At 44.4% G+C, this 25,262-nt stretch overlaps 1 protein-coding gene across 1 annotated transcript in view; it reads right to left on the bottom strand.

The window, feature by feature from the left end:
* Positions 1-25,262, bottom strand: part of WASHC4 (WASH complex subunit 4) — a 975,954-nt gene that overhangs the window by 760,004 nt on the left and 190,688 nt on the right. Inside the window, exons 11-12 of the mRNA XM_086919270.1 lie at positions 4,367-4,490; positions 3,718-3,845 (exon numbers count right to left, since the gene is read on the bottom strand). Coding sequence (XP_086775396.1) covers positions 3,718-3,845; positions 4,367-4,490 — 252 coding nt within the window. The remainder of the gene's footprint in view (positions 1-3,717; positions 3,846-4,366; positions 4,491-25,262) is intronic.

Raw genomic sequence — 25,262 nt, 5'->3', positions numbered from 1 at the left:
GGTTAGGCTGTCATCTCCCTGCTTCTCAAACTGGACAAACCACCCGATAGGTGAGCTTCCTATAGGCCCTTACTGCTGCCTAATCAGGACTATACAATCATAGCTAAAATACTTGCAACCCGCATTTCTCTTTTGGTAAACCAGACTATATCCCCTCTTCAAACTGGTTTTGTCCCGAACTGGTCTACATCTGTCAATTTCCGTACGGTGTTTGCGGTAGTTAATCAAATCGAGCCAACCCTCCCTGCTGCAGCAATATTATTAGATGCCGAGAAGGTGTTTGATTCTCAAGAATGGCCTTTTCTTTATGCCACACTGGGTAAGTTGGGCTTCCCCCGTGGATTCCGTAATTTTGTACATCTCTTGTACAAAAACCCGGTGGGGCCAGGCTTCAGGTGAATGGCAGACTCACAGACCAATTCTGATTATTGCTGGGCACCAGGCAGGAATGTCCGCTTTTACCCCTACTATTTATTATTGCTATGGTGCGTCATCTTCAGGAGCGACATCTGCAGCGGGGACTCCGGTTTCATCGTGGCCCACTACCGGCCTTGCTTTACGCAGATGATGTTTAGCTCTTTGCTCGAGAGCCTAGCACCAACCTTCCTCCGCTCCTTCAGGAGGTAGTCAGTTTAGGGTTTTTTACGGACTGATTATTGCCTGGTCTTGTCCTACTTAATTGCACAGGCACACTATGCATACTTCTGATATCATCCATACACTAGGTAGCAGTACCTGAAACCTGAATTTTCGCAGGTTCACCCAGGCTCTCTCTCGACAATTCTTCCGCGCGGACTCCCAGGGTCGCCCTCTGAAATACAGATGCTGCATACCACATCGTGGGCTTGGGAAAAAACGATCGATATGTGCATGCTGAATACCTTTATTCTTTGCACTTACATCTGCGCAGCAACCCATGGATTCCCCCCAACTATGGGAAACTTGACTAAGCAGACACGATCCCGGTGTGGATTACAAACTATAGGGGATCTTTTTCGGGATACCGAATTACGATACGTATTGAATCTTGCAGAGGGACACACAGTGTCCCCACGATGGATAGATTAATTTAGCATAGAACAAAGGTTTCCATACAAGCTGCGCTGGGCTCCTCAACTACAGAACCAAGGAGTTTTTCCCCACTCGTCATTACATCAACTAACAGCTCACATCTAGCTTCCCATCTGTACCAATTAGCTCAGACACTCCGACTCCACGTGAGGGGGAGGACTCGTGTTGCATGGGAAAGGGGTTTGGGCCAACCCTGAACTGACAAAATTTGGACATTTCACTGTGAGCAGACCCGGTTCATCTCTAATAACCACAGTTACAAATGTCTCCACTTTAAATATCTACATAGGGCTTACTTCACACCAGCATTCCTTGTCAAGATGGACCTTTCTAGATTCCACAACTGTCGCAGATTCGCAGCTGAAAACGCCAATTTCATACACTTAACATGGAACTGTCTGCTGGTCCAGGAGAATTGGGGAGACATTTTCCGGCATCTTACATCGATGACCAAAACCAACTTGGCCCCTTCCATGTTGCTTGCACTATTGGGATATGTCTAACCTCTGAATGCTTCAATACAACGCTTCACTGCTATTGCCCTACTCCTCGTAAAGAGCCAGGTGTCCAGGAACTGGGGCACTCCCATGGCCCCAGCAATTAAGGCCTGGATGAGAGACTTAATTTACTGTGATACGACCAGTGAAACCTATGCAACACAGATGCCCGCTCCGCCAGACCCAAAAATATATGGCAATCCTATCGCTCCTATCTATTGCTCCATCCAGTGGTGACGGACTGAGGATGTCCAGCCCCGGTTACCCTAGTGACCCCTTGAGCAGCGATGAGGAGGGATTATGGATAATGTCACATGACAGCATGTAGCGACCATCTCTTAGGATATACTAATGCCATAACACTGTCTCAACTACTATGGATTCTATATATGTGAATTTGTCTTACCTGCCCCTCTTACTATCCCCTCAATTTTTTTGGGCAAACACTCGCTTCCATTCTATTCATGCCCTTTCTCTTTTTCCTTTCTTTGGATACACACCCCTATATGGTTGATTTAGTTGATTTATGTTGGTTTTCTTCATGGTTATTTTGTTTAATGCTGCTTTTCTGATTGTTCATAACCACTGTCCAGTATGGTTCCAACTATGTATTCGTATGGCAGCTAGTTCGTTGATAAAATGCAATAAAGAAAAAAAAAAACTCCTCCCCTCATTTAACAGCTAAAGTACATGAAATGCCGATGGGAACTGCTATACAGGTAACAGCTTACAGTAGCTCCCGAACCAGTTTTCAGTTATCATAATCGCGGAGGAATTTTATGCCTCTTGGTGGTGTTTTTAGTCCTTATGATTCATTTCAAATCTGTACTTTTTACATGGAATGGTCTAACAGTGATGGATACATGAGGTCCGTGCTCTAATTATTTGTAAAGTTATTAAACCTATGGCATCTGGAGTACTTAGCCAGACAATTTCTTAAAGTGACATGTACTATGGATTTATTAAAAACCAGAAAGATGAAGAGTCATGTAGAGTCACCAAACTGAATATCGGAGTACTATGATTAGCCCAATTCATCAAAGGGGTTGTAACGAATAAAGAAAAGGATGGCAGTGAGGCAACTCATTATATGGTTGGCGGTGCCGCAGCAGCACTACTAGCATATTGCAGCCTCTGACCGCTGAGCAACCGCTGCTGAATTACGGATCCCCTGCAGTTGCAGCGGTCCTGTGGTGGTCCAACAGCCAAGGTTGTAATATGGCACCGCGACTACAGCTTTCTAATGGACTGCCGTAGTCTTAACCAGGCCTAAGTCAGGACTCTTGTTTACAAACAAATTAGATCTGTGTGACCTCTGTGAAAGGTTCTCAGCTTTCTATTGGTCCACAGATTGTCATACTTTTGATCCAAAGTTATGAGCAGCTCCTGCTTTAGTCAAAATAATGGAATGAATATGTCCCAAAAATCGACATTTGATCTTTTCACTTTTGACAAATGGGTTAAAGGAAGAATCAACTAGGCTCCCTCAAGCCCAGATGAAAAAACTAAACAAGACACCAATTCAGTAGCATTATTTAGCACCATTAACACACTTTGCATGTGGCTTTTTGCCACACTCTGCCAAAGATGAAAAGACTCAATTCCACACATTGGGCTTGAGTGTCCATTTTCATCCAACAGCAAAACTTACACTTTATAAATCCACATAAGACCTATGCTGTGTCAAGTCAAAGGTCCCCTTTACTACAGAGGTTAAGAGACCAAAGATTTTTTTGTTTGTTTGTCTTTTATCACCCAGTGACCAACCAACTACTAAATGGGTGCTGCAAAGTTAGAGAAGTGAAAAAAATACCCTATTTTCACTCCAAGTCTCTAAAGTGGTTCATCTGGAACAATTCATAACCTCTTTGAGTAATGGTCATGAAGACAGCCAGAGGAATTTTGGTGCTTTACTAAATCTAAAAATATAACACAAGGATATCTTAGGCAAATGCAACTACTGATTATTTGAAAGAGAATGTCTTATTGGAATAATTTGGTTATGGCTAACAAATAACAGCAACTTATGCATACACTGGCGCTCTCAATTTCTGAATTGATAAACTCTAGTCAGAGCAATATAAAGTAGAAAAAAGAACCAAAAGAGGCACTGATGAAAGATTGCAGAACAGCTGAAAGAAAGCCTCACCTTCTTGCAGCCATCCAGAAGGGACTTGTAAAATTTCTTATCCACTGTACGAAAGATATAAAAGTGCAGCACGTAGAGGCCGCAGAGCCCCACATACCTTTCTCTCTGGTCAATTTCAGAAGGCTCACCTTGGAAAACAAATTAAAAAGAAAAGAAAATATAATTTTTCAGAACAGGCATGGACCTCCAAAAGTACCTCACAACATTACAATGCAAACTACAATTCCCTATAGTTTCATATAGCGCAAACTTGACCCGAATGTATCAGGTATAGAGCGCTTCACATGAGCACCAGTTGCGCTACTCAAGGACACATTAATTTTTGTTAGGCACGGGGAGAGTAAGTGATTTGCCCAGAATCACAGGATGTTGAGCATCATTGCCGAGACTCGAACCCAGTTCCCTAGATTTTTGATCGACTGCCCTAGCCATTAGGCTACATCCTCTCCCAATTACTAACGGACGTAAACTAGTACAAATCAGTATGAATTTAAATAAGCAAAAAAAATATATCCATTATTGATAATGGTGCATTAGACAACAAAAGTGAGAAGTTTGGAAAAAAGGGCAGATAAAGTAATAGGGGTTCATATAAGAAATACTTCTCAATCCAGAAAGTTTTCAGATAAAAGAACAGAAAGGCATTTACCAAGTTTTACTTCAACGTTGCCAAAAATTGTACGGATAGTGTGCGCAAATTCTTCAGCAAAAGGCCCATTTTTGGACACTGATACTCCACCATTACTGGAATCAAACTGCTGCTCTATACACCCCTGGAACACAAGAGTAAAATTAACATCTTAATTACAGAATTCCAAGAATGCTTAGAAGACATTACCATTTCTATTATAGAAAGAATGTAAACAAAACTGTTTGGGCATCAGTTCAAGCTTACCTTGGTTTGTCAAGAGGATTCATACATTTCCCAGTCACTTGCGACCCTTTCTCAAATCCACCCACCACTTGCCTCATCTGCTGCTGCAGACACAGCTTATTCGACCCCCCCCCCCCCAAAAAAGGACTGAGCATACATGGAATTTATAAGGAATTAGCATATAATAATTATTGCTATACTAATGTGCACCCTTTTCATCTAAATCAAATAGTCTCAGAGCAGAGTCTTAAATGGCAAGCCAGTCCCATGTGTCCTTAGAAGAAGCTGCCAAACATTCAATAATTTGGCACCGTCTTTGCTCTCAATACCTGCCCCATAATTTCAATGATATCTATCCATTGAGGGCCCCTTCTGCTTCTTCTGGTGCCTAGTCCCTTAATCCACTTCCTTTAATCTGTGTCAGTTTCTCCACCATGACCCAGACATCAGGCCTAGGGCCAACAAGCTCTAGCTTTAGGGATATGCAATCCCCAGTTAGTTTGACTGCGGACAGAACTTCTTTTTAGAATGTCAGATGTTTCGAAAATGGCTACCAGATATGTAATGCAGAACCAAGTTCTCGGTTACTCCCTCCAAGAATCCCTGAAGGTGGCACGAAACACGAATATCAAGTTATCCAGCTTTCAGTACCATTTTAACATCACCTTGTAGTCTGTTTGCATTTGCTGAACAAGTGTACTGTTCCTGGCGACATGATCTGGTGGGGTTGGGGATGTCTCCCAGAGCCGCAAGGGTCAGATTTCTAGTCCCTAGCGCAAGGACTTAGTTCAGTGCAACAACATAAATTAGAAATCCAGTTTGACTATGACCCATACACAACCCACTAAACAAACTGCATGGGTGGTATTTTCTGGTCATGATTAGTCCTTCTAGATGAGTTTAGAGACAGTGGAAACTGTCTTTCTTAATGAATAGCCCACTCAAAAGAGAACTCAGAAACACCGGGTAAAATCTTAAACTGTTTACTTACTAAAATCCAAGTCTAGTGCATAAAATATGAACAGTAACCACACCACACAAAATAATATGGCCAATGGATACAGTATGAACAGTCCTAACACTGTTAGCATGTTCCTAGCATCTTAAATACTCTATTGCTACTTCTAATCGTTATGCTAAAATGTAGAAAAGGCAGGAAATAGCAAGCCTATAAATAGATTTTCTTAACCGCGGTGCGAATTCCGTTGTGGTGCGGCAGTTTGAAAGAGTGGGCGGGGCATGTCGGCCAACGGATGTGCACAGCACTAGCCAGGTAGTGCTTGCGACGGCCGTTGGCCGACAGAAGCAGCAAACGGGTTAAGATGGATCACAGAGCATACATTTATTAGCAAGGAGAAAACTGTTTAGATATTCTCTATCACAGCTCTTGCACAGGAATAATAAGCAATGCTTGCCTAAAAGCCACTTCTTTGACCTGCTCTAGGAGCCACGAAGCAACCCCTGACTGGAGCTGGTTTGCAGCAAACTGGCATGCCCTTTAGCCTGATCGTTCTGTTGCCAAGCCTATCCAAACTATGGCCAAATATAGGAACTTTCGTAACACCTGATCAAGGATATTTTATCTCATGTTTATGAATTTGAGGACCGTGAAGTCAAAATAATATAAAATAAGTATGGCATTGAACACGCCATTTCAATTCACATGTTGACAATTTAGCCTCCACTGTAAGTGTCCAATCTTAACATTGCAGCAGCCATATTATAAACAACTAGATTAGGCTCAGCCCAGATAGGGTCAGGCAAAATGCTAACACCTCACACTCTGTAGTAGAGAGCCAGGATACAATAAAAATATATGAAGATAAAAGGGGCCCACGCCACAGTGTTAATGACATCCCACTCACACATTATCATTATACAAGCATTGATGGACTAAAATAAGCCAGGCAAGGAAATATTTCTGAAACTAATGAGACAAGGTACAAAAAGCAAAAGAAAAAGGAAGCAAAAAGGTGGTACAGACCGTCCTTTTCGTCATTTTAGTTCAGAAAAGCAGGAACATCTTTTCTCCTTTTATGTGGGACACACTGCTTAAACTTAGTTCCCTTTTTCCCAGTTGGTGATGTGGTCATGTCGTTTCCAGATTATTCAAGGGCTTTTGCTTTTCTCTTTGAGGATGAGGCACCTAGACTGTGTATGGTCCTTCTGTTTTTTCTTTGGCTTTCGTTAGCACCATATAAAGAGGGAGATGAGAGATGGGCATATGCACAGAACAGCCCTTGTAGAGCCAAAGAATCCAAAGAAAGTGACATGCATTTTGGCACTTTATGAAACTGATTGCCAAGCATCAAAGTGGTTGCTAGCTCGAATGTTGAAAGAGCGACTTGCCCATCATACTGCACGTTTCACAATGGGCAATTGCAATGCTCTGCAGTAGGTGTGGTGAATTGTTAGAGGTCCCAGCTGTTGTCTCATGTTGATCAAATCCATTGGAGCCGTTTTCAGAGGAACTTCCAGAACTATTTCCTATAAACAACTTATAGATCAAAGGAGTGGTCTCACTGGCAAGGCATCCATTACTCGCTTAGAGCTGTTAGCTATTCAACCCCAGGTAGAATGTATTGTTTCTCTGTGGAATACTTCTATTCTGAATTCATTTTTAATATGGGACTGGTTTTATTTCTTTACCAGGAGGAAGATGAGAACTCCACAGCCAAGGATTGAAGAAATCCACAAAATAGACTGGAGAACAATGAATGAAAAAACTGAAGAAATTTACTATGCAGGTGGTGTCGGTCAAGTTTGTGTGCACAAAATTAGCAAAGTGAGTGGGATACTGGGTTTGAGTTATTGAATTTCGGATGCAGAACAGGCTGTTTGTAGGTCAAAGGTTTCTGTTAATAAGGTTAAGAAGACCTCTTTCTGCATTAAGTTGACAACATGTTCCAGGAGCATATGTCCATGTTTGGTTTCGGCTAAGGGATATTTTCAAATACTTTTCTAGGCAGAGGGTACAGGGTTACCATGCAACATATAGTGATTTTTGCACAAAGTTAAAAAATAAAGTTAGCCTTAGGTATTTCCGGGACATGCATTTGTTTGTAAATATTAAATAGGGCCCATATTCATGAGTGTGTGTGGGCTGGAACAGATGAAACCGGTGCAGCTATTAATTTACAGCTTAATCCTGGCTTCAAATATTACAGGCCCCATGCAGATTAGAGTCGCTAAGGAGTGAGTGACCTAGAGGATTAGAAGACTATTTTGTATGCAGCCGGCAAATTCAAATAGTAACTTCCACGTGGTGGAGATCGTGTATTTTTTCACACCAACCCAAGGACATATGTTTCTAGCATTCATGGAAATATAAAGTGGTCACAGGCAGCGAGATTACTCCATGTAGGAGTCAAGAGATGTCCGAGTGTTGTGCTACAGGAAATGGAGTATCTTCGTTTTTTCAATTCTTGATAGAGTATGGTTGGCTGTTTTTTTTTCAGCAAAAACTCTTTGCGTTGAGTTCAGATTATAGGGCTCAAAAGTGGCACTTTCGTTGATTAGTTTCAAGGCACTTTACAAGATGTCAGTGCTTGAAGCCCCCAATTTAGCAGAGTAATAACTTTCATCCAAGTCTGTCCAGTTTGTAGAAGATTTAGGTCTTCTATTAGAAGATCAAGAGCTGATGACATTATAGAGCTTATAGAATACTCTTGTTATGTTATGTTATGTTATGTTACAGCGTTCTTTTATAGCGCACGGCTACTCGAAAAGAGTGTCCCGGCGCTTTCCACCTGCATCTCAGAATAAAAATACCCCAACACAGCAAAAGAATGAGAAAAGAACTGAAACTGAAGCAATAAGAAACAGCCTAAAGATTAAAAAGCCAGGTCTTCAGGCTCTTCCTGAACTGGAACAAATTGACAGTGCTGCGCAGCGAAAGAGGAAGCGAGTTCCACAGCTGTGGGGCTTTGCAGCTGAAAGAGCGCCCTCCCGTGCGGGCCTTCCTCACCCGAGGGACCACCGCTTTGTAAAGGGATTCCGAGCGCAAGGAGCGAACGGGTCGATAGAAGGCTAGTCTCCGCCGCAGGTATCCAGCCCCTGATCCAAACAGGGCTTTGTGCATCAGAGTCAGGGATTTAAACTGGATCCGCTTCCGGACAGGCAGCCAATGTAGCGCCTGAAGCAGCCCGGAAGCTCGGGCTCGTCTACGCAGGCCAAAGATAGCCCGGGCGGCAGAGTTCTGTACCACCTGTAGGCGCTGAACTAGGTAATCAGGGAGGCCAAGGAAGAGGGCATTAGCATAATCAAGCCTCGAACCGACGAGAGCCTGCACAGTAATACGCCTGTGCTCCTCAGACAGCAGGGGCAGGAATTTACGGAGCATTTTCAAAATTCCATAACAGGTGCCAGCCAGACCCAGAATGTGTGTTCGCAGCGATAGCTGGTTGTCCAGCTTGACACCCAGGTTTTTAGCCACCAAGGAAGACTGTGCAGGAGGGCTCATGTCGGACGGCCACCAATGCTGCCACTCCGGATCGACACCGCAACCAAAAAACAGAACCTCGGACTTGCTCGAGTTGGCCCTTAGACTGTTCCGTTGGAACCAGTCAAAGACCAATGTAAGACAGTCCCGAATTCTCCCTCCATCAAACTCCTGGTCTTTCCCGCATGTGAAGAGGAGTTGCGTGTCGTCGGCGTAAGAGATGATCTGGGCCCCATATGCTTCCACCAAGGCCGCCAAAGGGGACATAAAGATGTTAAACAACGTGGGGCTCAACACAGATCCCTGTGGAACCCCAACTCCCAATGGCGGCATCTCGGCAGAGCTCTGGGAAACCCAGACCGTCTGGCGGCGGCCTTCAAGGAAGGATGTAAACCACCTGAGCACCGTCCCCCTAAGGCCGATGTCATAAAGCCTCGCTAAGAGCGCCCTGTGGGGGACGGTGTCGAAGGCCGCCGATAGATCTAACATGACCAGCATCACCCTCCCGCCGACATCAAGAGTCTCCCTGATAATCTCAGTGACCTCTAGCAATGCCGTTTCCGTACTAAAATTAGGACGGAAACCGGATTGAGATGGATGGAGCAGATTGTTAGCTTCCAGAAAGCGCGGAGAGTGTTTGTATGTCACTGTCAGTTACCTTAAACGTACTTTGCATAATTTCCCTGTAAATTTCTCGAAGTGTTTCAGCTGCTTCTTTTTCTGGATATCTTTACATTTCATTATAAATTTCAAAACTTGCTGCAAATATTTATGTATTTACTTTGGTGGGTGCAGACCCAGGAGGAAGTCATTACAATTGTTTTCATTGTAAACAAAGACTGGAATGTGCTCACCATCGCAGGCAAAGCTTAACCATACTGTGTGTCTAGTGACAGTTGCAGATGCATATTTACTATACCTGGTTTCTGAGATATTAGCTCAAGAATGACTAGTTTTGGAAAGAAATGCATACATGTGTATCAACTGGCCACAGAGCTCCCCCTCTGGGTTGCAGCATGGTTGAATTGGAAGGGATCATTGAATTCAAGTCAGAATCAGTAATGTTCTCCTTCCTTTTCCATTTTGGAAACTGGGTCAAACTGACTTTTGCAATTGTTATGTTATGTTATTTACTTTTATAAGGCACTCAGCTAACCAAGGGTTTCCCGGCGCCGCATGAAAAAGATCAGAGCACTTAAAAGAAAGATAGAGCCTATTGATTAAAAAGCCAGGTTTTAACATCTTACGGAAGTGAACACAACTAGGCTCGTTCCTCAAAGACAGAGGAAGAGAATTCCACAAAGTAGGGCCCAAATAGGAAAAAGATCGGCCGCCTACCCTGGATACTCTACATCTCGGGACCGCAAATTTTATCTGGTTGGCTGAGCGGATAAGACGAGAAAGGACATACAGTTGAGCAATGGACCTCAGATATTGAGGGGCCTTGCCTGTTTTAATCCTATACATGCAAGTTAAAGTCTTACATTTAATGCGATTCTCCACTTTCAACCAGTGGAGATCGCGCAAGGAACTAGAGACAGGTGTAAATTTAGGAATCTGGCAGAGCAGGCGAGTAGCAGCATTTTGGACAACTTGCAACTTACAAATGACCTCCTTATTGGCTCCAAGGAAAAGGATGTTGCCGTAGTCCAGGCGAGACGTGACCAAAGCCTGGATTACCATTGTTTTTGTGGGGTCAGGCAACATCCATAAAAACTTTTTGAGCCATCTAAGTATCGAGAAGCATGTTGCAGCCACCTTTATAGCTTGAGGCCTCATCGAGAGATGATCATCGATGCTAAATCCCAAGTTACGGGCTTGTTTAGTGGGCTGAGGAGTGGCACCCAGTTCAAGGGGCCAATGTTGGGGGCCTCAAAGCTCTTTGTTATTCCCCAGGATGAGCACCTCTGCCTTCTCCACATTGAGCTTGAGTGAAATAACTTGCATCCACTGCATGGTTTTACTTAGCCCATCTTGAAGAGAAGAGGGCCTAGAAGCTCATTTAGCAGAAAGGGAGAAGACTATTTGGGTGTCGTCAGCGTGGGAGAAGATTGACAGGCTTGCCGCCTCAGCAATGTCAGCCAGAGGTTTAACATAAATGATAAACAGTAATGGGCTAAGAATCGAGCCCTGTGGCACCCCATGGGAGGGGGCATGGATTTTAGAGGCTGCTATTGAAGAAGAAACCTGAAACGTACGATCCGACAAGAAATATGCCAGCCATTTTAAGGCAGCTCCAGTCTTTTTGCAAAAGCGCGGTGTGAGATACTGTGTCAAATGTGGCGCTCACATCTAACAGTATGAGCGCCACAGGGTCACCAAAATCCAAACGACTACGCAACATTTCACAAACTCCCAGAAGTGTGGTTTCTGTTGAATACCCTACTCTAAACCCTGATTGAGATGGGTGTAAGACCTTATGGGTTTCCACATAGTGAGTTAGTTGCAATTTCACATGTTTCTCCAATAACTTGGAGAAAACTGGGAGCAGGGAAATGGTTTGAAAGTTGGATAATTGGGCTAGGTCAGCGTTAGGTTTCTTTCACAGCAGAAGAACCATTGCATGCTTCCTTTCACGGGGAATCAGGGCTTCGCGCAAGGAGGCGTTAAGTAGCTCCTTGATCATCTGCAAAACTGATAAGTCAATTGTTTGCAATATAGTAATAGGAAGCCGGTCCCTAGGGGAACCCGATTTAATACTTTTTAAAATACGATTGAAAGAGATTGTATCCAACAGAGTCCATTGTTCAAGTTTATTTAGGCTGGCCTCCTCCTGAACCTCTCACTGAATTCTAAGATTAGGTAAAACAGGAGTGGCCATGCATTGTTGTGGGGTAGAAGTCATAGAAGTATTTAATCTAGAATAGATCTGCTCCACTTTATCAAGAAAAAACATCGCAAGTTCCTCACATTGCGATTCTAACAGAATTGGTTGTGGATCTTGACTGGCCGCACCAGAGAGTTCCTTAACCAGTTTGAACAGGACTTTAGGGCAGTTTTGAGCGTTAGAAATAGTAGCACTTACATATTCGGCCCGGGCAGTATTATAGAGAGAATGGTAATCTCGGATTGACTGTATATAATTCACTTTAGATTCTGGGGCGTAGTCTCTCCTCCAGAGTCTCTCTTTCGCTTTACACTTACTCTCCACTTTTTGTAAAGTAGATGAGAACCAGGGAGCCGGAGGACGATGATTTTTTACTTTCTGGGAGGAAGGAGGGAGGCAGATATCAACAGAATTAGAAATCCAATTCATCATAGTACCTCAATCGGTCATAGAAGTCTGATTGATAGAAGGCATGGTATCCATTAAGTGATGGTTAAAAAGATCCATGTCGAGTTTACTCCAATTTCTAGAATTAAGTTTATTCCCTAAATTGGGTAAAATTTGATTAAGGAATTAAGGGTTTCTTCTTTAATAAAACTTTAACGTAGACATGTTGGTTGCTGGATACTTTTGTTCAGGTAGATAATTTCTCTGGGAACGATGCAGGCTATTTGTGGGTGGAGTGCTGCAATCCTTTCACTATGTATAATTATGTATTTTTCAGGACTGCTTATTTTGTATATGTAATGATGACCAAAGTCATGGAAACAAAACATTTTGTTATGATTGTCAGCATTTAAATCAGGATTTTCGCTGTCCAACCTGGTGTAAGCTTGGAGGTCTCATTATTCTTTTAACCGCTTTTATGTCCCATTGATATGAAAGGGAACCAGGCCATGCTTAATTTGTAAACAAAATAAGTGACAGGAGGCCACATCAGCTTGCACCTTCCATTGCCCATCATCGCTGCCAATGACAGTACCAAAACAATTCTCACCTGCAAGAGCGACAGTTCAGAGTATTGGAGGTCCCCGAAACCAAAGGAATGTACTGTGCCCCCCCCCCGCCCCCCCCATGACAATATGCTGTGCTCGTGCCCGCCCATGCAGACTCACAGACATAGGAGCATCCAGGAAAGGAAGAGAGGGAGCTGTAACCAAAACCACTTCTGCCGCCTTGAATATTGAATACCGAATACCAGGGTGTTAGGGGAGGATCCGGTCTGGCTGACTCGATTCCTTGATGGAAGTCCAAGAAAAAAGTCACGCTATTCCCACTCAACTCGCTCGCTCAGAGCTCCCTGCTCATAGTACTGCACCCGGCTCGCTCACGGATGCGGGTGGGCTTAGATGTGCGGTAGAATGGTAGAGTAGTGGCGTGGTGAGCCAATAACCAACAATTGGGCTGCTGGAGCTGTGTAGCGCAGAGACATGGCTCCTTGAGGTTTTTTTTTACATTGCATATTATATTGACCAAAGGTGTCCCCCATGAGCTACCGCTGCTACCCTGTGCCTGTGCTACTGGGACATACTATCCTAGCAGCCTATCATTATATCATCAAAACATTGTGACATTATGACAGTGTGTTAACACACAGCAATCACTTCTGCATGGGTGGAGTTGGTGGCAGGTCTAGGACCGGAGTGGAACCAGGAACAGGGGGAGGAGGTAAGTGGCAATGTTAATAGACTACGCTGAGACGCGGAAGAGGCGCGACTTTGCCTTGCTCGCGTTCCGGGTCGTCGGAGGCAGAGCCAGCGGCAGCTACTGTGGAGCGGAGTCGGCGAGAGGAGCGGCACATGGAAATTCAAGTAAAATTTTATTTCGGCAGTGTAGCGGAGTAAACTCTAAGGTAGGGGGCCATCAATGTTTCTGTTCCCCGCCCTGTGGGAGTAATAAGGCTGTTGGTGCTGGTAACTATTTGACAGGGACCCGGTATGATAAAATATATAACGGCGCATACGATGACATATTCAGAGAACTAAATTCCCCACAATCAAGCGGGGGTAATTCAATTAGTACTCCAACTAGTTGTATGGATGTAGGGGGAGTATCTGGCAAGGGTGCTGGCAGTGAGGTCAGCTCGAGGGGCGTCAGTGACAGAGAGGAGAGTCTGTACCCTACTAAAACAAATAGGTACGCATTAAGAGCCAGGACAGTGTTTGATTCAACTAAGGGAAAGCCCGTATATCCCCTACGCATTTCACCCCCGGTTTCTGAAGTGAGGGAACGTGTAAGAAGGGGTAAAGCTAAGTTGAATACCTCAGAAGAATATTTGAGTGTGAAAAACATAAAAAGTAAGGGCAAAAGTAAAAGCGTTAAAGAAGCTGCTGCCAGCAAAAAAGTTATCCCCTCACTTAAAACTTATTATGAGGTAATGTCTACCACTACCACTACCACCTCCGCTATCAGCTGCTCTCCCTCGCCAGCTCAGCCTGCCCAGGTCACCCAGCCCACTCAGCCCATTCAGTCTACCCAGTCCACCCCGGCTACTGTGGAAGTAAATGCTATGGGGGTACCATTACCATTACAAGGAGACGCAATAGTGACTCCCATGAGCTCTGATAAAGAAGGGAGTGCAGATAAGCTTCCAGCCCCGGTAGAGGCAGTGGTTGTAATGCATTCAGATATTGGCCTGGTAAATAGGTATTCAGCGTTAGGGGGGTACGGATCAGGAGATACCCAATTGGATCCCACAGTAAAGACCAAAAGCTCCGATGCATTGAACACAGCGCAATTAGTACAAGTATAACATCCCGCCTCATTTGACAGTGCCGGCGCAGAGATCACTATAGATAAATCAGATGCAACTTCACGCACATTGGCCAACATATTACTAGCTATGAAGGATGAGATTACCAGTAGGTTCACGGTATCGGAAACCAATCAAGCAGAAATGACCAACAGATTCTTAATCTCTGAGGATAATCAAGCAGTAATTAAGGCATCTTGTGATGAGCTGGCCAAGAGGCTGGACAAGGTCACCCTCAGAACCGAGGCAATTGAGTCAGAAATCCCTAAGATGAAGGAATCTATGCGTACCACCGAAGCAGAGGTCACCAAGCTGTCTGTTCAGAACAAAGAACTGAAAGAGGATATTGAGCGTTTGGAGAATTACTCGCGCAGGAACAACTTGAGACTCCTGAATGTGCCTGGGTTTTGTAATACCCTTATTGAAGGGAACAGTGTTAAAGGACACACCAGAGGTCGATTTGCTGCATGATATTCAGAGGGTACATCGCGATCCCTTCAGAAGAAATCTTGCAAAACAGAAACCCAGGAAGATCATGGTGAACTTTTTAACATATTCCGTAAAAGAACAGATTTTGTCTTCCGTTCTGAAAGAAGGCTCCATATACTTTAACAGCTCTAATCCCTTTACCTTTCAAATAAGATCAGATATATCGCACATAACCGCAGCGAGGCAGTGGGAGTTGGGGAAAAGGTTAGAGGAGTTAAACAGTATAGGGGCCAAGGCGCAGTTGAAATTCCCAGCATTGCTAAGGGTGATGTGGAATAACCACATGCACCAGATCAAAACTGGGGAAGAGGAGGATGCTCTTATTGCAAAGATCAGAGACGGACAAGGGGGGCAAAGGGGGAAGCAGACTTAGAGGGTCTTTTTACACTTATGACATGTAATCAGCAGGAATTTAGCTAAAAATAAAAAATGGTAATGTTATTGATACTCCATGGGGGGGGAGAGGGCAAAATAGGCTTTTGCCTATTCGAAGGGATGGTTCCTCAAGGGTTGGGGGGCACGGGGTCACGGGGAGGTGGGATGGGGGAGGCAGGGGGGCACGTGGGTGGGGAGCAGTGGGAAAAAAGAAAAACAATTCGACCTCATCTCAACCTTATGTATAGTCTTTTCTGCCATGAAGGGGTGCTGAATCCTCCAGGTAGAACATGGGAACGAGGGATGGCATGGCCCTGAGGAATAGAAAGACCATCTTTGCCTCCTGGAATGTTAATGGGTTAAGGTGCCCCCGGAGACAGAGGCTAATCCTTAAATACCTAGAACTTTCAACTGCACAAATATGCATGTTGCAAGAGACACACCTGAGTTATGAAGAAAGTAGCTTAATATTCTCCAAGGTCCCTTGGGTTAAGAGCTATAGCGCTTCGAATCAGACATCTCAAAATAGAGGGGTGGCTATATTAATTAAACAAGGTACTCCCTGTAATATAAAAAAAACATAATCAGACTCCTCAGGTAGGTGGTTGACAGTCCAATTGGCATTTGAAAATTTTGACATGAATTTTGCCTCTTTCTACGGCCCCAATATGGATGATCCAACTTATATTTATAAATTACAATCAGTACTGATGTTGGAACCTCCACACTATGTTATCGGGGGAGATTACAATGTCCTGTTAGACCCTCTGAAAGATAGATCTAATCTGAGTCATTATAAAGGGGCAGTCAAGGTACGTCGGGCACTACTTAATATGATTCATGATATGGATCTGATCAACCTATGGAGGGCAAAAAAAGGAGATCAGCAGTGCTTTACTTTTTACAGCAAGAAGCATGGCCACTCCTCTAGGATCAATTATGTTTTCTTGGACAGAAGGTCAATGGCCAACCTAGGGAGGTATCAGTTCTTCCGAGTCACCTCTCTGATCACGCACCTCTGCAATTTGTAGATCAGAGTAAGGAGGCACAGCGGCAACCATTGAGATGGACCCTTAATAGGGCAAAGCTTTTAGATCCCAAGGTCGTTGAAGCAGTACAGGCTCCCTCTCTGGAATTTTTTTCTTTGAATTCAGGCTCCACGACACCGGACATAGTATGGGACACATATAAGGCCTGGTTAAGGGGGAAACTCCATGGAATAATCTGCTATAAGAATAAGATTGAAGCTGGGGCATTAAAGGGGGTTGAAGGGATATAAGCAGCCTGGAGAAAGAAAGAAAGACTGCTTTAGCAATAGGGACTCGGAGCAACTCACACAGGTCTTGAAGAATCTTTAAGAGGTAAGATCAGAGTATAGAGGGAAGTTAGAAGCCAAGTGTAGGGCGCAGTGGAACTCCAGAATGATGCAGAACTTTGAATATGAGGAGAAGGCTGGCGCCCTTCTTGCATGGAAAGCAAGAACCGATCGCGCTAGGAATGATATAAAAGAACTTACTATTAATGCTAGCGGGGAAATCTCTAGTAAGATCGAGGATATGCAGTCCCGTCTCCTCTCCATTTTCTCGGAACTGTATAGAGAGGACTTGGCTCCTTTACCGAGCTCTAGCCAGTAATTTCTTAGGAATAAACATCTCCCTGTGCTCTCAGAAGAAAGTAAGAACAAATTAGAGGCTCCCTTTACGTTAGAGGAGATAGCAGATCAGATTAAAAAAATCAAAGAACAAAAAAGCTGCAGGCTCGGATTCACTCCCAAGCAAAATCTATAAACTCCTCAAAGAGGAGTTGATAGACACACTTGGGGTCACCTTTAACTCAGTTTACAGTCTAACTGGGAAGGTTCCTAATGCCTGGAAGGAGGCAACAATAGTTCTGATTTTAAAAACTGGCAAGGACCCAAAAAAGGCAGACTCCTGTCGTCCAATCTCCCTGCTGAATGCCGATTATAAGATCTATATGGGAATTTTGGCAGGGAGATTGGCAAAACTGATCCCGAGGTTAATACATCCGGATCAGAAAGGGTTTTTCGCAGGTCGATACATTCAGGAACAGTCGCAGATATTGATATGCAATATAGATCTGGCCATTCAGAGGACAGGACCCTTGGCCGTTGTCGCTTTAGACGAGGCCAAGGTTTTTGACGCCAAGGTTTTTGACAGAGTCTGCTGGGTGTACCTCTGGGAGGTCCTGAGGGCAATGGGGTTTGGCCCAATCTTTATACGAACCTTGCAGAACTGTTACCAGGGTGCCTCCGCTCGAATTCTGCTAAATGGGCTCCTTACGTCGAGCTTTAACATCCAGAGAGGAACCAGGCAGGGGTGTCCCATCCCGCCTCTTTTATTTAATATATACATGGAACCATTGGCACAGACGTTGAGAATGGATGATTCAATTTATCCTTTTAGATCTGAACAATACAGCTCCAAAATAGCTCTCTATGCTGACGACCTAATACTGTACACAAGTGACCCAGAGGCAGTGATCCCGAGGGCGGAGGAGCTTATGTGAGAGTTTGGGTCCCTATCCGGGTTTCTAGTCAATAAAACCAAGACAGAGGTGATGTGTTGGAATCTGGAGTGGCCGGGGAGAGTCAGTGTTGAGCTGAGATATCTGGGGATTTATGTAGTAAAGGACTTGGAGAAGATACCCGAGCTTAATCTAAACAGGGTTATAAAGGAAATTGACGGCCTCTTTAGTAGATGGAGGAACTTTCCTTAACTATCTATGGAAAAACCAACTTGGTAAAGATGGTCATTCTACCTAAGCTGTCTTACCTTTTCTCTTCCATACAATTAACATTCTCGAAAAAAAAGCTTAATGAAGGTACAGAGCAAGATTGGGAGTTTTGTCTGGGGTAACAAAGGTGTTCGTCTGGCGTGGAAAAAACTTAGACGCAGACTAAAGAAAGGCGGACTTGCCCTTCCTGATGTGAGGTTACACGCAGCAGCATTCCAGTTTAAAAGCATACGGATGCTACTTGCGAAACCAGGGGAGTCAGCCTGGGGCATGTTGTTGGGAGAAATGGCGCAAGTGGAGGGAGGAGGAGACGGCGAGGCTTTTCTATATAAGTTTGGTTCACCAAGATTCTTCAAGCGGGTATGCTTGAAGGTTTTGAGGGCGGCCTTGGAGCTATGGTATAGGCTCAGACGTAGCCGGGGCATTGGATACTATTCGGACAGTGCCCCTGTCTTGGATGCACCGGGAACACCGGACTGCCTAATGGACAGTTTGGTGTTGCCTATTAGAAGGGCAGGCATCACTGTCTGGGCCGAACTGGTAGACTCCGGGGGGATACATCCATGGGAGTACCGGAGGCAAAGATCGGGCCAGGGCTCTCTAGATTCAAATATTTACAGTTAATATCAAGGTACGAGGCAGAAAAGGGGGAGGTCAGAGGGAATAGAGAGATTGAAGGGTTGTGGCAATCTATCCTCCCAATTAATAAGGAAATCTCTATATGGTATAACAACTTGTTGGAAACTGAGGACCACGAGACACCCCCTTTACCTGCAGTGTGGATGGAAACTCCTCTTGGGCCATCAATAGAGTTCTTGTATGAGCCCTCTTTAAAGATCTTGTATAAATTTGTCAAGCCCGCTTGTCTAAAAAAAAACATTTTTTTGTCATCAATAGACTTTGTTATACTCCCGCGAAAATCAGCAAGTTTGCCCCAGAACCAGCTTCTAAATGCCCCAGATTCTCAACACCTCTTGCTAATGACTTACATATCTTCTTTCAGTGTCCAGCACTTGAAAGATTTTGGACTGAGGTGGGAGACAACATTCGTGATATCTTTAATACCATCATAGAGATTAACATGTCATTAGTGTTTTTGGAGATGATGGTCGTCTTAGTCAGGCCCTCTCTCAGAAGGACAAAGGTCTATTCATTTATTTGTATTTTGCTGGCCAGAAGGGAAGTTTGCAGGAGGTGGAAAGATCCCTTACCCCCACAAAGGGAAGACTGGCCTAAAGCCTCATTCTCCATGGCTCGTTTAGACTATGAGGGTGTAGAAGATAAGCTAATAAACATCTGGCATCCCTTTGTGAGCTGGGCAAAAAATTTAAGATTAATTTAATATAATTGGTCTAATGATTACACCAGGTTCCCTCACAAAAAAGGGATTGGTCGGACGACCCAAGCGAGTGCGGTAAGCCGAAAGGGCCACAGGTTACGAAAGCGGCTTCATAAGACCCGCAGAGGCTTGAAAGGTGAGATGAGGACCCAAACATTTTTTAAACATTATAATAGACTACGCTGGGTGGTGCGGTGGATTTGGGCAGCCTTGCTTCTTCTACCTGTTGCCTGATGCCATACATGCTATTCGTCACTGCTGAACCGCTGTTTTACTACCGGTTTGCTGCCTCCTGCTTTTGTACCACTGTTTTATTTTTTGGGTGACCTTTCTGGCTTTCTCCTGGGAGAGCATTTTTACTGCTGGTCGGCAGATTGATAGCACCTGGTGTCCTAGGTGCTAGCTAAACCCTGAATAGAGCTGCACGCTGTTGACCCCTCTCTGGTCCTATTGGCTCACTGGAGAAACTTCCTGGACATCGACCTGGCTGTTGGCTTGGCCTCGGTTTAGCAGTCACTGACATTGATATTGATAACATCAGTGACAAACAATTGCCAACCCAAAAGATTATGTATTACTCTCTCTTTTGGCTTTCGACCTTCTAAGAAATGGGCAAGGAAAAGGAGGTCAGCGGACCAAGAAGTGGAACCATCTTGGATTATTTTCTGGCATGGGCAGTGAGTGTTGTCGCTAAGGAGATAGACCTGGCAGAGAGACGATTATCTCAGTTTTCCCTCTCGGAGAGGGGATCTGACACAGACACAGCTGGCGTCACCTTAAAGGGTTTGTGCAGGCTGTCCATCACTTCCCCAACCCTTTTCTGAAGCTGTAGACCATCCACTCTCTTTGACCAAGGAAAGGGTGCAGCTCATGGAGGGCCCAAACCAAGTAACACAGACAAATCAGTGATGCTAGAAGGGGCTATAATCCTTGAGGACAATATGACCAATTCACCCAGCGAGACGGTGGTCCGGAGAAAGAGGAAAGCAAGTCAAGGTCCAACAACCAGCCAACATAAAAGGCTGAGGACAGCTGTTGGTTTCTCTACCGCACCAGTACATCAATAGGCACAAGCTCAATAGAGGTTGAGTTAGCGCTTGCTCCCACGGAGAGTGGGGAGAAAGGGGAGACAATACTGGGATGGGACAGTGCCAGAGATCAAGTATCCACAACGGTGAGAATCACCATTGCTCCCCTACTGGATAACGTGCATGCTTTGGAAGGGGCAGTAAGGGACTGGTCATCTAAAATAGAACCCCAGCTGGCACTTCCAGCCATCAAGCAGTTCCCTAATCAAGCTCTGGGCAATGTGGGGAGCAGTGCTAACATCAAAACCAACCCAGCGGATCAGATATTACAATTGCCACAGAACTCAGCACTACCACCAGGTATGCATGTAAACTCACCTACGATGGGCAGATTGGGCCATTCTGTATCCTGCAGAACCTCTGTAAGAAGGTGAATTATGGAACATGAAGACACTAATAGAAGAGGCAGGTGGCTGTCACAGGACCGGATGACAATCCTAACTTCATCAGCCCTTGCCTAATCTCGATCTACCCTCAAATTGCGGTCCTTATGTGGCAGTCCTGGTTGGAGTACCTTCACTTTCCCGTGACAGAGAGGAGAGCCATTAGGAATTAAAGAACAGTGTGCCACTGGCTATCCTGGTAAACCAGTTTCTCAATCTCCGAGTATAATAACATCCTACTAGTAAGGAGAATTAATTGGATCGGGACCCACCCCTAAAACGATAGACGAGGACTTTGTGATTACAAACTGCAGGTATCAGTTGATTAAAACTGGCTGTAGGCTGAGCGAGTCAATTGCTGTAACCTGCATATTCCCACTTGGATTCTTTTATAGACCAATCTAACCCAGTCAGCAGCGTAGAGTAAGCTCAGAGAGTCAACAACGCAATGCTATAGGAGGATATGCTGTACCAAGCAGCAACAGATTTACACTATTATCTGGGCTGGGCAATAATGATTGACTATCCCCTAGAATTGCGCAGATAACAGCAAGAGAAGCTGTTGCATTACATGATGAATGTAAAGGGTTGGTTGATTTCCCACTTACATGATGACCCTGAGTAATCATAGAATTAAAACTACCTAAGTTAACTATCTGTCCTCACCAGGAATTTTAGATCCTACACTGATTGCTCCCACATTTCCATCGTAGGTTGGGTTCGAAAGGGCCCCCACTGGTGAGGACCCAGTTGTCAACAAGATTTTTATCCTGGAATGTAGCTGGTCGGCATCTAAATTTGTCCTACAAGAATGGTGCGATTTTATTGATCAATATGACGTCAGCCTCTTTCAAGAAACATGGTGTCTACAGCCCCTCAACCGCACAGGTTATGTGATTTTTAGGTCTCGCCTACGCAACGCACATGCGCTGCATAGGGGGGGACCTCATGTAATCGACTTGCTTTTTGGGCCAAAAATGTGCACGCGTTGCATTGCCATCAATGGCAACGAGTGCACGTGAGGCGATCTACTTGCGGAAGCGTGCGCCGCCAAATGGCAGCAATTATCGCTCCCGCAAGTGCAGGCCCCCATCCTCCCCCCTGCTGCAGCGCCTCCTCTTGCTACCGCGCAAGCTTGTTACAAGCATGAGCTAGTACAAAAAAAAATCTCCTACAGTAACCAAGGCTGTACCGTGCCCACGCGCTTTCGGTCCTCTGATAATTCTTTATGAATGTAAAGAGGGCCACGCGCATTAAACTTGCAAGCTGCTGACGACTGGTAAAGGACACAACCTTCATCAAACACTACTTTGCCATCTGCAAAAAGACCTCGAAAAAACGCACTAAAACCAAGCTCTCACGGCGGCGTCATGCTTTTGAAAGAAGCTTTTATAAAAGTGGTGCTCCAGCGACGCTCTGCGTACCGGAGCCTTGAGGCCGACACGTGGGTGCTCCGCAGAGAGGAACGCACTGTTTCAGCGCGCGCTGGCCTTGCGATCACACAACGGCTGTCAGCGGGTCCAACATCTGCCGGGATAGCCTTGTAATGTGAAATGATAACTCCTTTCTCCGGTGGAAGGGCTGAGCTGGAAAAATGAATCACTTTCACTCGGGCTGGACGGGAGAACATTCCAGCGCTGAGGCGCTTCTCGGAAGGGGTCTAGCGCCTGCCTTGTGTCTTCAGTGTGCTGCAGAATCACCCATTGATGCCCGCTCTGACAATGAACTCAGGAGCGCGGCTATGTGCTGGGCACTTCTGTTAGGGCTAGTGTACACACAGCCTGCACATGACTATATGTGCTTAGCATGGACTTCTGAAGGTCTGCAGTGAAGAAACACTCATGCTGTCTAGAGTCTCTGGGCAACCAATCCCATGTTCTAGAAAGGCGTAAGTAAGACAATGATTCTTTTTATTTAATTTTCATGTTTGAGGTGCAGTTAATGTGTACATTATCGGCTGCGAAGTTGGCCTGCGGTTTGGAAATCTGTGTGCACCGCTGTTTGTATTCATCGGATTTACTATGAACGTAAATCAAATAGGACTATTTTCCCATTCCTACCAGTCCCTCCGGCGCCCAGGTCCATTTCATCATTTTCCCTGCAGTTCCAGGCGGGATTTTTCTGATCGAACGCTACGCCACGGTCTATTAATTGCAAACGGACTGGTAAAGCGCAGGAAATACAAACACAAAATACATTTTGGACTGAGGCAGGTACCAGTACATGCGAGGACATGGAGTTGAGTCATCCTAAGCACTCGGCTCGTGTCAAGAAAATTAATGACACAGTCTGCTCATATGATAAGTGATTCTTTGGCTACACGTTCATATAGTTTAAGTATACATTTCTATGTTGCATTGTATATTTCATGTAGACATAATAAATCAGGGGCCTTAATCAGGGAGCCCCTGTTACTTGGAGAGGCGATACCATGCCATAGAATGGGAAATAACACCATAATGTCACCTGTTTTCCCCAGACCTATGCAGCATAGTGTCATGTATCACAGAATTTCAGCGCACAATTCTGCCACGATTTTAGCTCGAAAAAGATTGTATGTGGTGTTTTTGCAATCCAAGTACATAAATTCCTTTTTGGGCCCAAATCGTGATTACCACTATAAATGGAATGCAGACCCTAGGGGTTATCAGAGATGGTATATGTTATTGTCCTAGAGGCTTTGATTTAGGAATGTGTGAGCTATTCCTACAAGCACATAAATACCATAATTCCCAACATGATGCCGCTGTTGCTAATCAGATCTTTAAATTATAATTTTATCAACCGTATATGGATGAAATCTTATCCCGCCTTGCAAGCGATATTATTCTAATAAAAGGGCAAGAGCTTAATAGCATGATATTAATCTACAAAAGTGATCTTCAGATATTTAAAACAAGCATTTGCAATGCAATAGGTCTTGCAATTACGCGAGTTTGAGCTATTGGCATTGTAAATGACAATGCCTTTTATTTATGTTTTTGTTTGTAAAACATAAATAAAAGGCATTGTCATTTACGATGCTAATAGCTCAAACTCGCGTAATTGCAAGAACTATTGCATTGCAAATGCTTGTTTTTCAGGCAACCACATCCTCAGGGGCAGGAAGGCTTTCAGGGGGTCTTATGATATGGAAAATAAAAAAATAAACAAAGGCTTGGCGGGGGAGTTAGGTATTAGTAGTTTTTAATGTATATTGTATTCATAAACAACCGCTGTTCTGCTCATCTCTAAATTAGATGAGCAGTGCCACCATGTGGCAGACTGTGATACATGTGGTGTTGACAACTAAGTGGCGGTGACGAGCACCGGCGCTCAATAAAGTGCAAGTGCTGTGCACCGGAAACCACCAGTTCAAATTAAGCACTGGAACCAGGGATAATATCACAAACAGCCATTTTTTAAATATATGGGCTCTGCAGATTCTCAGTTGGTCCCATGATCTGATAGGGAACCTTTTACCAAACTACTCCATCTAGCACAAGATATGCTGTCATGCTTGTAGCTTGATGATCCCGTAGTGCTCTGAGAGAAGAAGAATTTGATTGGTGTTCTTTAACTACAAGGAAAGACCCAGCTTTATGAGGAATGAAATGTCCATTTATTATCAGTTGTGTGATCAGCATGAGGAACCATATTGGAAGGAAAAACAATCTGGTAGCAATTCAAAAATAGGACCACAGTGGTATTAGATATTTAGCACAACACGAGTAGCAAACAAAGTCCATAAGTATTTCTTGCAAAGGCATAATTTCAATTGATGTCAGCTCATTTGGTGGTCTATAATAAACTATAGAGTAGAGGAAATTGTTGGTATTGTTAAAGTAACAGTATTTGGTTCTATCATAGAATTTGACATTTGGTGTAAGAGGCTGTAAGGCTCTATTACGAAGACTTCTTGCCGTCTGTAGGAACTGCTTTCATGGTCACCCCCACTTTTTGTTGTTGTCATTGTGTTTTCCTGACTAGTCTGACTGGGATCTTGCTAATCAGGACCCCAGTCTCCGTGCTTCTTCCCTAAATTGGTCATGGTGCGTACCTAGGTGCCCTCCAGATTGGCTACTGGGGGTACCCTTGTAAGTATCTAGTATATGGTGCTAAGGTACCCAGGGCATAGGTACACCAGGGGGTCTCCCATGGGCTGTAGCATGTATTATGCCACCCATAAGAGACCACACAAATTGTGCCTACAGGCCTGCCATTCCAGCCTGCGTAAGCTGGTG

The sequence above is a fragment of the Lissotriton vulgaris genome, chromosome 1_1 (assembly GCF_964263255.1).
Source record: "Lissotriton vulgaris chromosome 1_1, aLisVul1.2, whole genome shotgun sequence".
In the NCBI taxonomy this organism is placed as follows: Eukaryota; Metazoa; Chordata; class Amphibia; order Caudata; family Salamandridae; genus Lissotriton; species Lissotriton vulgaris.
Note: the sequence above shows the minus strand (reverse complement) of the source record. Positions and strands in the feature narration are given on the sequence as shown.